The sequence below is a fragment of the Hydra vulgaris genome, chromosome 03 (genome assembly GCF_038396675.1).
Source record: "Hydra vulgaris chromosome 03, alternate assembly HydraT2T_AEP".
In the NCBI taxonomy this organism is placed as follows: Eukaryota; Metazoa; Cnidaria; class Hydrozoa; order Anthoathecata; family Hydridae; genus Hydra; species Hydra vulgaris.
The window spans coordinates 17,709,491-17,723,985 of record NC_088922.1 but is presented as its reverse complement, the minus strand read 5'-3'; the positions used below and the strand labels follow the sequence as shown (position 1 = coordinate 17,723,985).

Genomic DNA, 14,495 nt, shown 5'->3' with positions numbered 1-14,495 from the left:
CAGTATATATTAATTATTATTAAGAATTATATATTTGATTTTATTTTAACCCTAATATATCATTGCCGCCTTTATTTTAAGAGTATTCTTTTAAATATACAGTGGCGAAAAAATAAATAGCACAGATTGATGTTCAATATGTAATGATATATTTTTCATAGATGAGATAGTCTTTGAGATCTAAACTTTTTCAGCCTAATAAAATATTAATTTTAGAAGCTAACATTACTGAGTAAGAAAAGTAAGTAACTAAGTTTAAAAAAAAGTTCATATAAATGATTTAGAAATACAGAATAAGGGGGCAATTTAAATAGCACACTCTGTACAAAATTATCATTTCATCCTTTTGCTATCAAAATTATGGAGGTTCTTTGTATAAATAGTTTTGAGTCAATAACTGCTTGACAACGACAGCCCATTGATGAGATCAATTTTTGGCATCGTTCAGGTGTAATGGCGTCCCAAGCAGCCTATATTTCGATCCAAAGTCGGTCTAAATTTGTTGTAGTTGACAGGTTTATGTTTCTGTCAACCCCCTCCCACAAATTTTCTATCAGATTTAGGTCTGGTGACTATGCGAGCCACTCCAATACATCAATCTTCTTAGCGTTAAACCACACTTTTCCACTTTTGGCGGTGTGCTTAGGGTGGTTGTCTTGTTGGAATTTGCAAACCAAAGGGAGATTTTCCTCGGCATATGGCAACATGGCGTTTTCTAGTATTTCTTTGTACATGTGTTGATCAATTGTCCCTTGAATTCTATGCAACAGGCCCACACCACATCTTGAAAAACTGCCCCAAACTATCACATTGCCACAACCATGTTTTACGGTCTTAAGAGTATATCAAGGGCTGAGTTCTTGGTTTTGGGGACGATGAACATTGTTTTCCGTCATATGCACATTTTGCCAAAAACTTAAATTCTTGTGTACGTGCTGTTTTGCAAACTTCAAATGGCTGACGAGATTTTGTTTTGAGACCAATGGTTTTTTTCGGGTAACCCTTCCAAATAGCTTATTTTCGGGTAAGCGACTTTTAACAGTGCTGACAAAAAGATCAAGTTTTGAATTTTGAGCAATTTCTTCTTCAATTTATGGTGCGCTAACAAAAGGATTCAGCTTTGCGATACGGACAATGGCTGCGTCTTCTCTAGGGATTGTCTTTTGTTCGCGAGACTTGCGTTTTTTGTTGCTTAATGAACCAGTATCATTAAATAAATTAATAGCATTGATAACTTTCTTACGAGAACAACCCAGTCTTCGAGCTATTTCAGAATTGTTCAATCCTAGATCCCGAAATGCCTGTACTTGTCCTCAAAAGACATCTGTTCCATGTTTACCTCATCCCATAGTTGATAGATAATGATTTTTTTTTTTTGCTAAACGAGTTACAAGAAATAATCCTTTAAATACTGAATGGAATTATTATCTTTTGATATAATAAAAGAATTTAAGTTTTTTTTAAATAAAAAGTAAATGTGTGCTATCTAAAATGACCGCAAAACGGTAAACACGACCGCTTAAATGCTCAAAACAAACAATTTTGACAGCTATAAATATCATATGAGTATTTCCGTTCAAGAAGGTTAACATTGTTTATGGTATAAAAAATAACAGCAATTGCTATAAATACAAAAAAGTTGGCATCAAAAAGTAAAACCAACTGGTTAGGAAAGTGTGCTATTTATGTTGTCGCCATTGAATATTTCTTTTTCACTGGTGTGCACTCATGTACATGAATTTCTTTTAATACAAGCGAGCAGTAAAGTAAAAGAATCTATTGTTTTTTGTTTAATAAATTTCCAGTACCTGTTTGTTATAATCATAAAACATTATTTGTATTTAATTTATATTTCCGCAGCGTTTTTTTTAAAAAGTCGAGAAAAAATAGTAGATAAGTAAAAAAAGATTTTAGTCGATGCCGATAAGTAAAAAAAGATAATAGTTGATGTGATCACCTAATTCAGTTAATATAAACTACCAAACAGAAAAAAGAACATCTAAAAGACTTACCCTGATACTCGGATTGATCAAAATTTTGTAAGTATCTGACGCAAACGGCTTTTCAATATTTTGAAAAAACTTATTTGACAAAGCACATATACTACTTGAAATAGACTTTGCAGTAAGACTTAAAATATATACATATATATATATATATATATATATATATATATATATATATATATATATATATATATATATATATATATATATATATATATATATATATATATATATATATATAAATATATATATAAATATATATATAAATATATATGTATATATATATATATATATATATATATATATATATATATAAAAGCAGACCTGTGCCTAGGGTCCCTTTTACAAATGTAAGATTGTTTTTTTTTAGTTTTATCTATTGGAAAAATTTTTTAAAACTTTGGGGCCCTTTTGAAGGAAGGGGGTGCTTGGATCTAGTAGCCACGGACTGTTATATTAGGTTTCTGATAAGTCTTAATTGATGAAACCTGAGTGTGAAATGAAAAAAGTTTCGCTCTATTTTAAAGATTACATTTAAAAATGATTAGCCCCCGGCAGCAGGCCATTTCAGTATGACGTCACACTGCTCACCTAAATAAGCAATATAAAATATATATATATATATATATATATATATATATATATATATCACTGTTCTCCAAATTGACCACCAGGTTGAAACTCTCCCCATTTCCAATTTTTTTGCATTATGTCAATCATATGCAATAGTAAACACAATTTATGTTGCCAAAAAAATCTGAACTAAGTGCTAAGTATGTAAAATTTAAAAATTAAAACACATCATTTCTTTCTTTTTTTCTTTTAAAGTTAAAATAAAGTCAGCCATTATGGTTGTCAAAATAACACAATAATACTTATTTATTATATTTAAAAAAAAAACACTCAACAAATATATTTATAACACAAATGATATTTTCACTATTGTTTGTTTAAATTGAAATTCACTACAGCAGATTTTAGCTTTTCTGCATAATTTTTGTGTCCAATAGTTCTTTTATAATTCACCCAAGTTTTTTTAAATTTGTGATGAACAGCTTCACCACATTGTTCTGCATAGTTACCTAAGCTAGTATTATTGTGTTCTACAAAAGGGAGAATGTGACACACTAAAATATGAATTTTCCATGAAACTGTTAAATTGTAGTCAAAAATATCTTTAATATACAGTTGAAGATTAAAAAATGAACTTTTGAAGTCTTCAATTTTAACAGAAATATCTATACCCAGTTCCAAACCGAACACTGCTGATTTTATTAATAAAAATTTACGCAAACAATTAACTATCGGTAAAATATTAATTGCTGCAGCAAAGGTGACATCTCTCTCTAAAACATCTAGCAAGGACATTAATCTATTTGCATTGTTTCCATCTAAACCTACACCATGATACCCTCTCATTATTATGTAATGTGTTTTCAACCAATTTTCAAAAGGTGGCCAAACACACAAAAGTAAAGTACAAAATTTATCTACAACTCCCATCAAAATGTGGAGCTCAGGTGGAGGAACAATGTGTTCAAGAAGAGTTTCTTGTTCTTCTTGTAAGTAAATTAAACGAGGATTGATAACATTTTTGTATTCCTGCATTTTCAATCTTTTTTTCCCATCACATCACATATTGATCATAACACAGGTCTATGGAGCCTAAAGATCTAAGTTTTCCTGTTTCTAGCGAGCATTCTCCTTCACAATACAAACAGGCATATTTACCAGAGTGACCTGATAGTCCAAAAATACTGTTTGCACACTTTAAATCAAATGCAAGACTAAATTTTACTTCTTCAAGTTTTAGAGGAGCCAATAATTTTTGGAGATTGCCATTGTCCTCTGAAACCAACTCCACAATGGCAAGAATATAACAACGATTATCGATACCTCTTTTTTCTGTTGTAAATTTAATAAATTCTGTTGTATTTTTTACATAAACTATATCTCTAAAAACTAATTTCCTAATTTCCGTCAACCAGTTCCTCTGTTTTGCATTCATATAAAGAATCAAGAGTTTCCTCTAATTCAGTCATTTTAATATTAATACTTGATTCTACAACACCAGTTACGTTCCTCCGTAAAGTAGAACGTAATTTTTTTGTTTTGTTTTTAAAAAGTTCTAATTCATTCGATAGCTCCATAATAGTTTGGAATGAGATCTGGTTTACTTTCTTTCTTTTTGATTTAATTTTATTAACTCCAACTGTAACCGAGAGAAGATGTTCCACCTGTAGACAACATGAACTACTCTCCGCTTACAATGTTTTCACGTTCCTTTTTGCGTTTTAACAATCCAGAAACTATTTGTTCTGCATTTTTCTCTCCAAGCGACTCACTGATATCTATGATATTGCTAACAGCATTACTTTTGCAACAAGTATGAGGAACTCCTCTGCCTAAAATTAACAGTGATAATTTAACAAGTATTTTAAAATAACTAAAAATTGAATAAGAAATAAAACAATAAAACTATTAAATCAAACTTTACAGTTTGATTTTAAAATTTATCAAACAATATAGAATTTTAAAGTTATTAAAAACAATATAAATTTTTAAAAATTTATTTGAACAAAGCAGTTAACAATATCTACAAGTGCAAAATATTTGCACTTGTTAAAAGAATCAAAATAGTTGTGGATTATTTCTACATTATAAACTTTTTTATATAACAGATTTGATTGATAAAAAATAAAGGAAAAATACATTTCAATAAAATTTATTTCAATTATAAAACCGTAATATTTATTATTCATACCAAGATTTAAATAGCAAAGACTACAGATTTTCTCAGTTGTATTTGGCTCTGTATCAACATGTATCTCAGAGCAATAATAAATTAGTAAAAAACACTTATCTAACTTTTTCTTCTACTTAAAGTTTCACCATTGCTGGATCATCAGGAAAAGTACAGGAAGAGTATCAGGAAGGAACTCTTCCTGATGATCCAGCAATGATGAAACTTCAAGTAGAAGAAAAAGTTAGATAAGTGTTTTTTACAAATTTAATTAATATATATATATATATATATATATATATATATATATATATATATATATATATATATATATATATATATATATATATATATATATATATATATTTATATATACATATATATAAGTAATAATTAACTCATACAAAGTTACCTTTGATATACTCTCTAACCAGTTGGAAAGATATGTAGTTTCTCCTTTGTTTAGACTAAACAAATTTCTGCAGTTGGAACAAACTACTGAAGGACAAACATCAAGATCAATATCAAAGTTTGGCCAAATGTACTCTTGAATATTTTTGCATACTGAGGGTGTGATAAACGTTAGACATTTTGATCTGATACCTTTATTTGTCAAGCAAACTGCACAAGTACACATTTTAAATTCTGTCGCCATGTTGGAAAATAATAATTATATCTGGAAAGAAGCCGTAAATAATTTATTTTGAATGCCATATTGGCTGACTATATTTAAAATATAGTAAAAAAAAAGCAAAAAATGATATGTTTTAATTTTTAAAATTTACATACTTAGCACTTAGTTCAGATTTTTTTGGCAACATAAATTGTGTTTACTATTGCATATGATTGATATAATGCAAAAAAATTGGAAGTGGGGAGAGTTTCAACCTGGTGGTCAATTTGGATAACAGTGACATATATATATATGTATATATACATATATATATATATATATATATATATATATATATATGTATATGTATATATATATATATATATATATATATATATATATATATATATATATATATATATATATATATATATATATATATATATATATATATATATATATATATATATATATATATAGGTACGCGTAAATCCGGATTTTACAAAGCCGTTTTTTCGGCCAAATTCTGTGACACACTTTTTCAAGTTAGTTGAAAAGTTGCATGGTATGAACTTGTTTTGCTCTTGTTATTTTTTAGAAATGTGTATCAACATAGATATTTTTTGAATACTAGAATTATGGAACTTTAATTTTACACGGATTTTTTTGAGTTAAAATTTTATTTATTATGATTTTATTGTTGTTAAAAATTTGCTTGTTTTTTGGACATCAAGTATATAACGAAGGAATGCTGGTTCATTTTTCTAATATGTTCTCTCAACTTTAAAAACCTTTTTTCTTACTACGTGCCAAATTTCATTGAAAACAAAGCATACTCAGACACTTTAAAATTCTACTCCAATTAGGTAAAATTTTGTTGTTGTTTGGACATCAAGTGTATATCAAAGAAATGCTGGTTAATTTTTCTAATATATTCTCTCACCTTGAATAACCTTTTTTCTTACTACCTGCCAAATTTCATTGAAAAAAAAGCATACTCAGGCACCTTAATACTATACTCTAATTAGGTAAAAATTTGCTTGACTTTCGAACATCAAGTGTATATCGAAGGAATGCTGGTTCTTTTTTCTAATATGTTCTCTCAACTTTAAAAACCTTTTTTCTTACTACCTGCCAAATTTCATTGAAAACAAAGCATACTCAGACACTATAATACAATACTCAAATTAGGTAAAAATTTGCTTGACTTTCGGACATCAAGTTTATATCGAAGGAATGCTGGTTCTTTTTTCTAATATGTTCTCTCAACTTTAAAAACCTTTTTTCTTACTACCTGCCAAACTTCATTGAAAAAAAAGCATACTCAGGCACCTTAATACTATACTCCAATTAGGTAAAAATTTGCTTGACTTTCGGACATCAAGTGTATATTGAAGGAATGCTGGTTCTTTTTTCTAATATGTTCTCTCAACTTTAAAAACCTTTTTTCTTACTATCTGCCAAACTTCATTGAAAAAAAAACATACTCAGGCACCTTAACACTATACTCCAATTAGATAACTGTTTTAAGCTTTAATAATGCAATACACTTGCAGTGAGGATGGGTAGAATGTACTATTAATAACAATAATGATGTTGGATATAGATATTTAATTGTGCTAAATAGTTTTAATGTAGTTAACAATTGTAATTTCATTATATTCACCATTATTTAAATATGTTATTTTTTTATTTATATAAATTAAACTTATTTTTTCCAGCTATCATGCGGCCAAAAAGAAAGTTTGTGTTTTATGGTGAATGCAAAAAGTATTTGACTGCTAATTTTGAATTGTCACAAATAGACATTGACTCTAATACAGAGTGTAATACAGTTTGTAGAAATGGACATATTTTTCTATTATTTTCAAAAAATAAAGATTCGTTTCTCAAAACATCTCAACAAGTTACTAAACATTTTAAGATAAAAACATGTAAAAATCAGGTTAGGAGTCTCATAAATAAATCATTGAATTGGGCTAGAAATTTTAACAGGGCTGAGGACAGTAAACGTTTTTTTGACTTTTGCAATAAACCTTTTTTAAGCCATATATCAAGTTTGCCTAATATTTTATTATCATCAGGCTCCTCAGATGTTTCACATACCAATATGAATGTTTTATCACTTTTACCTAGTGGTCCATCAACATCTGCAGGTTATAGCCAACAAGACGTAACCAAACATATACTTAGAGAGAAATTAAGCCCTATAAAACAAAAACTAAAATGTAGGTTATCTTACTTGTCTTCTCGGTTAGCTAACTCTTACAAAGAACGTCGGCGCAAGATAGCACTATTAAAAGCTGAATTAAAAAGCTTACCAAATCAATTACGTGTTCTAAAACAAAATGTTAAACAAAAAGAAAAAATTATTAAAGCTTTAAGAGCAGAAATACGAAATCTGAAAAAACTTACACAAAAAAAAAATTACGGTGAACAGATTCGTCGCTTTAAAGCTGAAAAAAAAGCTTTAAAATTATATGAAAAGCATAAGTTAAGGCAACTCAAAACTAAGCATAATGCCACTGTTTTGACAAGTAACAGGTTAATTGCTAGTTTGGAGAATGATTTGCTCCAAATTGAGGAGGAAAGAAATGTAATTATGCCAGATGATGAAAAAACATATTCATTACAAATAAGAATGATAATTTATAATATGTTGTTGTGTAATGTACCAACAGGTAACATTCCATATCTTATGAGAAAAATAGGGCTTTATATGGGTGTTATTGTTAATAATATTCCTCATCGAAGTACTGTTGAGCAAATGGCTCGTGAACTTGGCAGTATTTCAGATTTGCAAGCAGCAGAGTGGGCTATGCATAATAATAATCTTACTCTTGGGTTTAATGCTACAACACAAGAAGGTGTCCACATTAATAGCATTAACTTAACATCTAAAGATAAATGTCTTGTTATTGCTCTAGATCAGTTACCAGGAGGAGCAGCATTTGATTATGAAAGTCATATATGCACTTCAATTGATTATATGGCATTTGTTTATTCAGATTTTTACAAAAGTAGCTTTAATGAATGTCGTAATGCGATTATAGACAATATATCTAACACAATATCAGACAGAGTTGCAGTCAACCATCTTACTATAAGCAAAGTTTGTGCAACCTGGGGCAAGAATTTGAATGAGCTGAACTGCCATTTGCACCCTCTTGACACAATTGCAGTTTCATGTCGCTCAGCGTTACAGTCTCTTGAGAGTGATAGTTGCCAATTATTTGGAAATGATTGTATGGCAGTTAAAATTGTTTTAACCATAAACAAAATGAGGTTTATAGACGTTAAAGGTGATCCAAAAGGATTTGTGAATTTTTTAGATGAAAATGATCTACCACGAAGTATTATTCCTAGATATCGTGGAAATAGGCTTCATATTCTTTTTCCTACTTGTTTCATTTTTATGAAGCATTACAGTGAGTTTAAAAATTTCCTCACTGTTGGAACAGTAAAATGTAAAAGTTTGCAAGCAATTCTGAGCGAGGCATTTTGTAATAAAACTGCCATAAAAGAAATGTGTGTGCTTGCATTGTTTGGAAAACTTCTAACAGGGCCTTGGATGAAAAAGTTTTATGTTTCAGCTGAGGATGCAACTTTTGATCATGTTTCTGGTATTCAGGTAGTGAAAAAAATTTTGCTAATAATTACAAATTGTAAATCAAATCCAGCTGCTCTGTTTCGCAGAAGAACAGATTTTTTGGGAATACTCTTGCCCCTAACATTTTAAAATCAATATATGCTCGATTGCTTACCACTAACACTTGTATAAGCTTCATTGATGACCAGCTTAAAAAAATGACTTCTGCTTGTCTTGATGCTGTGCAAATTGTCTTGAAGCGACAATATAAAAGGTATTTCTCACTTTCTATTACAGAGACACTAAAGGAGGAGACTGCGAGTGCAAGGCTTCACAATATTGATAGTGAAGAGATAGTTGGTATGTTTAGTGATGCTAAAGGAAGATGTCCTAATGCCACAATTTGCTACATATCTCGCAAATTAAGATGTAAAAAGAATAAGACTTTATATTATTTAGACAATCTAGACCAACTGTCTAGAGAAAAAGTTGTTAAGTGGTCCATTCATGTTGCACGAAATAAAAGAAAGAGAAATCGACTGCAACATGTTGAAATCAGAGCTCAGATTTCTAGGAGAGAGATTTCAAAACGTCAAAAAATGGATGAAAAGGGAAGAAGACAGTTAGAGAGAGACCTGTCCAAACTAACTTTTATTGAAATAAAGAATGCATTTAGGCATTTGTCAACCAAGCAATTTAATGATTTGGAAGATGTTATGTTTGACAGAATTATTGGTAGGAAGCTCTGCCATCAATGATGCCACGCTGACACATCTAAATCTGTGATGTATGATGGCAGAGTAGAAAAATCAAGTAAAAGACAAAAAGACATAATTTATATTATTTCCTACTGGAAAAATGATGAAACTAAAATTGAAGCTGTTGATTATCCTATGAAAAAGTTTCAGCTTGCTGCAGATGTCATTACAGGAGAGTTGATATTTTCTTGATTAAATTTTTATGATTTTTACAAAATTTTGTTTTATAAAACTTTATTTAAATAATTATTTAAATACACCATGTTACTTGCTTACAATGTTTATGCTTCATATGATAGTGTTTATGCCTTAATAAATTATAGGCATGGACGTTTGCATCATATTGGTTCATAAAGTTTTTAATGGTAAATAATAAAACGTGATAAAATAATACAGTTGAAAGATGTTTTATTTCAGTATGAATTGTTGATTATAGTAAATAGGTTATTACTAATTTTCTTCATCTTCTAATTTTTCAATCTTTTATTTTTGTACTCATAAATTGCTTCAATTGAAATCAACAAGATTAAATTATAGTTTTTATATTTAGAAGAAGAATAGAATGAAATAGGTATATTTTAAGACATAAAATCTGTTTTAACCTTGTATGAAAATATTTGTTGTTATACAGCATATTAAAATAGTTGATCTGTATTTAGCAAAAAAAGAATTGGAACTTAGAAAAAGTATTAGTCTTTGATTTTCCCTGTTTTTTTCTAATACTTAATAATAAAAAATATTGACTCTTTTAAAATAACTTTTATTTTAGCGGCAATAAAGCAGCAGATCGGTAAAAATATTTTAATTTTCGTATTAGTTAATTAGTTTTTAACTAAAAGCTGTAATATTGCCTATGTTTCATTAAAATTTGTATTTTTTAGCTCGCAAAAGAGAAGAACTTGGTAGATATTTCAATAATGTTTTGTTTATTTTTTTAATGATTTTATACTAAATAAAAATAATTTCAAAATTTTTTATTTTCAGCTAAAAGAAAGGAAATTATTGGTAGGATTTTTATTGTTTTAATAAATGTTGTGTTAATTTAAACAATAAATTGTTAATTGAGGTGAAATAGATTTATCCTTTTTATTAATTTAGCTGCTGGACAGCATTTACTGCAGTCCGGTATTTCATTTGTTACTTAATTTGTTTGTTTTATGAAATTATTTTTACAGGTCAACAATATTTATTTTATTTTTATTCAATTTATTTTAATTCTACCAGTTTCTTCAACGTCATCACTGCCATCTGGCGCCCAGAGTGGAAACCAAGCCCTCCTTGGTTATTCTTTAACTGTTTTGTTTCATTTTTATTTATTTTCATTTTTGAAAAACTCATGTAATTGTTTTTTTTTTTAAATTTAGGCTTATCAAGGAGTGATTTTTTGGTTTGGCGCCGAAGCCACCCTGGGCCTAAATCAAAAAGGGCCTTCCGTATATGGGCTCAGAATGGAGGTAAAGATCTGCCTCATTTTAAATACAAACCTCCTGGTGGCAGAAGGGATGGCAGATAAATCAGGAATGATGACGTTTTCAACAACTATACATTTACTTATTAATAAGTGCAGGCAGATTCACTTTTTAGTGAATCTGTATACACCTATTGATAGGTGTATGTATAGTGTGTATTTATATATTGATGATGTTTATATTTGTATATATTCTTTTTGTATGTTAAGTTTTTGTATATAGTTATGAGTTTGTTTTTTTATGTAAAATTTGTGTTTCATATAAATATTATTTATTTTTACAAAAAGATATTGTTTGAGTTTTAACCTATCGTACCCTAGGTGTGAGGGGTAGAAAGCTTTAAAATAGTACTCTTTTGTGCCCTCTTCGCATGTCTATCTTTGAAATTCTTTCTTTTGATGTTAAAATGTATGCATTTAGATATGAAAATACAAAGTAATGACCTTGATATTAGGTTAGAGGGTGCAGCTACAGCTATAGAGGGTTCATCCAATGGACTTCTACCCTATCAACCTAAAGTATCTAAATCATATTTTATAGTACCCTGTTAGAATATATTAAAAAATACAAATAAAAATTTAAATTTCAATAAAATTTTGATAATTTCTTTACAAAAATTGACATTTTTTAACATATTAAAGTGATTTTTAGACGCCCCTCTAGCGCCCTTTATACATCCTTTGTATATAAATATTGCCCTTTGTAAGACCTTTCTTTTGATACCAAGTTGTATGTATTTTGATAAGAATTGACTATGTTATTTAATTTAAGAAAGATTTCAAATTTAATCACAGTTTCTTTAAGAAATCCATATATCAAAAAATCAGCACTTAAAATGCCATAAATTTTTGTAGAATTGTTCAATTCTGTTAATTTTTTCACCTTTAAAATACTGAATTAAAGACCTTTCCAATGATATATAACAATCTAGTGTTTGATTAATTTAAAAATTTCATGTCACGTACCTAATATATATATAGATATAGATAGATATAGATATCGTACACCCAGATTAAGGGTACCACAAGTCATAAAGTGTCAAACTGAGAAAATTAGGGTTGAAGTTTTAATTTTTTAATATTTTTTCCAACTTAGTATCGGTCATCTTGTAAACATTCGTTTTAGACTTGTGGTATTTTTCACCATGTACAACATATAACATACTATCAAATGACATTCATAACTCAATATCCATAATTTTTGACTTGTGGCACCCTTGATCTGGGTGTACGATTTATATAGATATATAAAGTTATATACAATATGTATATATATAAATTTATAAACAGTATGTATCAAGTTATATTCAATATAAGTATAAAATTATATTTATGTAATAGTTTTATATAATTTATTTATCAGTAACTAAGGGAACGTTATCAATTTATTATATGAATCACAAGCATGTGCTTATTTATTACAAGTACATTTTAAAACGTTTAAAAAAATGTCGATTATGAAATTGAAGATTATATTTTTCTACCTTCGATGATGAAAATTACATTTTTTATCTGAAGAGTTTTAGCAGAAATCGTAAGAACTTTATAACATATTAAAAATAATTTATGTTATCTATAAATTTTAAAACTAGCAGTTAACTTTTTTTTTTGTTTACAGTTCATATTTAAACGAGATATTGTGTAAAGAGGTTTTCAAAGAAGTCGTTTATATAACAATGGAAAACCTTCCAATTTGCGAGATAACCGTGAAAGCATTCGATACACGATTAAAGAATCGTTTTAAAGTTTGCTCAATTTCGACTAATTTTTTTTTTTTTTTGAAATAAACCAATCAATTTATATATAAATTTGCTTTTTCTGTACATTTTAAACATTTAAACGTAGTTTTTCAAGATTTGCAATGGGTAAACCTCGTGGAATCATTACGGGATATCCGGCGGGCATACCCATATCGGGCCCAGGGGAAAACCGCGGCCAAGATCTGGAAGGTTCCCGATGGGTTTCCCATATGGGTCCCAGTTGCAAACCCAAATGGGCCCCTTACGGTTTCAAAGTAAGGGATTTGACTGGGACCCATACTAGATACCCAGCGGGCATACCCATATGAAAACCGCGGCCAAGATCCGGCAGGATACCGTTGGTCTTCCCATACGGGACCCAGTTGACGACCCCTAATGGGCCCCGTATGTCAATGTTGGCTGAGCAATCAAGCAAATTTCCTTGATTTATAGGTGGATAGGTCGTAGCAATCTATACTTTTTCTGAAATGGGTATACTCTTGCATAACTATATCAGTGTATTAAAAGTATATCAGAAAAAATTATTTTATTTATAAATATTTTTGTTATGTAAAAGAAAGGCTATAGGGTTTGTTAAAGATAACAATGTTGTATAGTATAGATGATCATGTTATATATTACAGATGATAATATTGTATAGTACAGATGGCAATGTTGTATACTTTAGACAATAATGTTGTATAGTGCAGATGATAACGCTTTATAGTACAGATAATAATGTTTTATAGTACAGATGATAATATTGTATAGTACGGATGATAATGTTGTAGCGTACAGACAATAATGTTGTGTAGTACAGACAATAATGCAGTATAGTAAAAATGAAAATGTTGTAAAATACAAAATTATCGTCTTGGGCTCTCCTTATGGAGAAGCATGGCTCAATTATACCATTTGATAATAACTGTAATATTTAACTTTCAATAAAGTTTTGGTCATCTTTGTTAAATCTTCTTAATTTGGTTGCTATAGGCAGATTTTTATCTGGAATACTTAAAAACAAGGAATGTATTTTTATTTTTGCCATATTAAAGTGCACATTGGTTGTTTTCCTTTGCGATTATTACGTCTTCTTTTTTCTCAACCAAATGGAAAAATGAGAATTTTGCGTTGCTTGTGAAAGTCATAGCCAAGTATGATATCAGTACAAAGGTTTTTCAAGACACCAAATTGAACATTATTGTTCATTAAAACATTTACTTCAAGGTTAACAGAGCAACAATTCGCTATTCCAGACTCCTTTGTCAATAGGGACATAGAGATCTTTCATTTATAGGGTAATATTTTTATTTTCAAAGTATCAAAAAAATATTTGCCTATTGAAATATCTGAACTACAAGAACAATTTAGTTCAGTTAATGATACATCATTAATTCTCACAACAACAGATGTATGAGAGAGGCTCAATTGAGAACCACTTTAAGTAGTACACAAACTTGGTTTATGCATTGCAGCTAAAACACTGTGGGTTATATTCATTGGCTTGCAATAACAATCCTTGAAAAATGCCTTTTTTTTCTACATTTAAAACAGGTAACATTTTAAGCTGGACCTTTTT

The 14,495-nt window shown here is 29.0% G+C and overlaps 2 protein-coding genes across 6 annotated transcripts; both read left to right on the top strand.

The window, feature by feature from the left end:
• The first annotated feature begins 1,481 nt into the window (after positions 1–1,481).
• Positions 1,482–11,999, top strand: LOC136077988 (uncharacterized). 5 transcript variants are annotated; one of them, XM_065792520.1, is made up of 7 exons: positions 10,212–10,395; positions 10,479–10,499; positions 10,591–10,611; positions 10,694–10,714; positions 10,808–10,834; positions 10,934–10,990; positions 11,074–11,999. In XM_065792520.1, the coding sequence occupies exons 1-7, from the start codon at positions 10,317–10,319 to the stop codon at positions 11,220–11,222; spliced, it is 375 nt and encodes a 124-aa protein (XP_065648592.1). In that variant the 5' UTR covers positions 10,212–10,316; the 3' UTR covers positions 11,223–11,999. The 5 variants fall into 5 exon arrangements, 2 of the variants coding, with proteins under 2 accessions (XP_065648592.1, XP_065648593.1); XM_065792521.1 differs by lacking the exon at positions 10,808–10,834; XR_010637430.1 differs by lacking the exons at positions 10,212–10,395; positions 10,808–10,834 and adding an exon at positions 1,482–1,766 and having other exon boundaries at positions 10,934–11,213.
• LOC136077987 (uncharacterized) lies at positions 1,763–10,280 on the top strand. Its single transcript, XM_065792519.1, has 2 exons — positions 1,763–2,039; positions 5,843–10,280. Exon 2 carries the CDS (start codon positions 7,041–7,043, stop codon positions 9,099–9,101), a length of 2,061 nt encoding a protein of 686 aa, XP_065648591.1. The 5' UTR covers positions 1,763–2,039; positions 5,843–7,040; the 3' UTR covers positions 9,102–10,280.
• Positions 12,000–14,495: the final 2,496 nt, after the last annotated feature.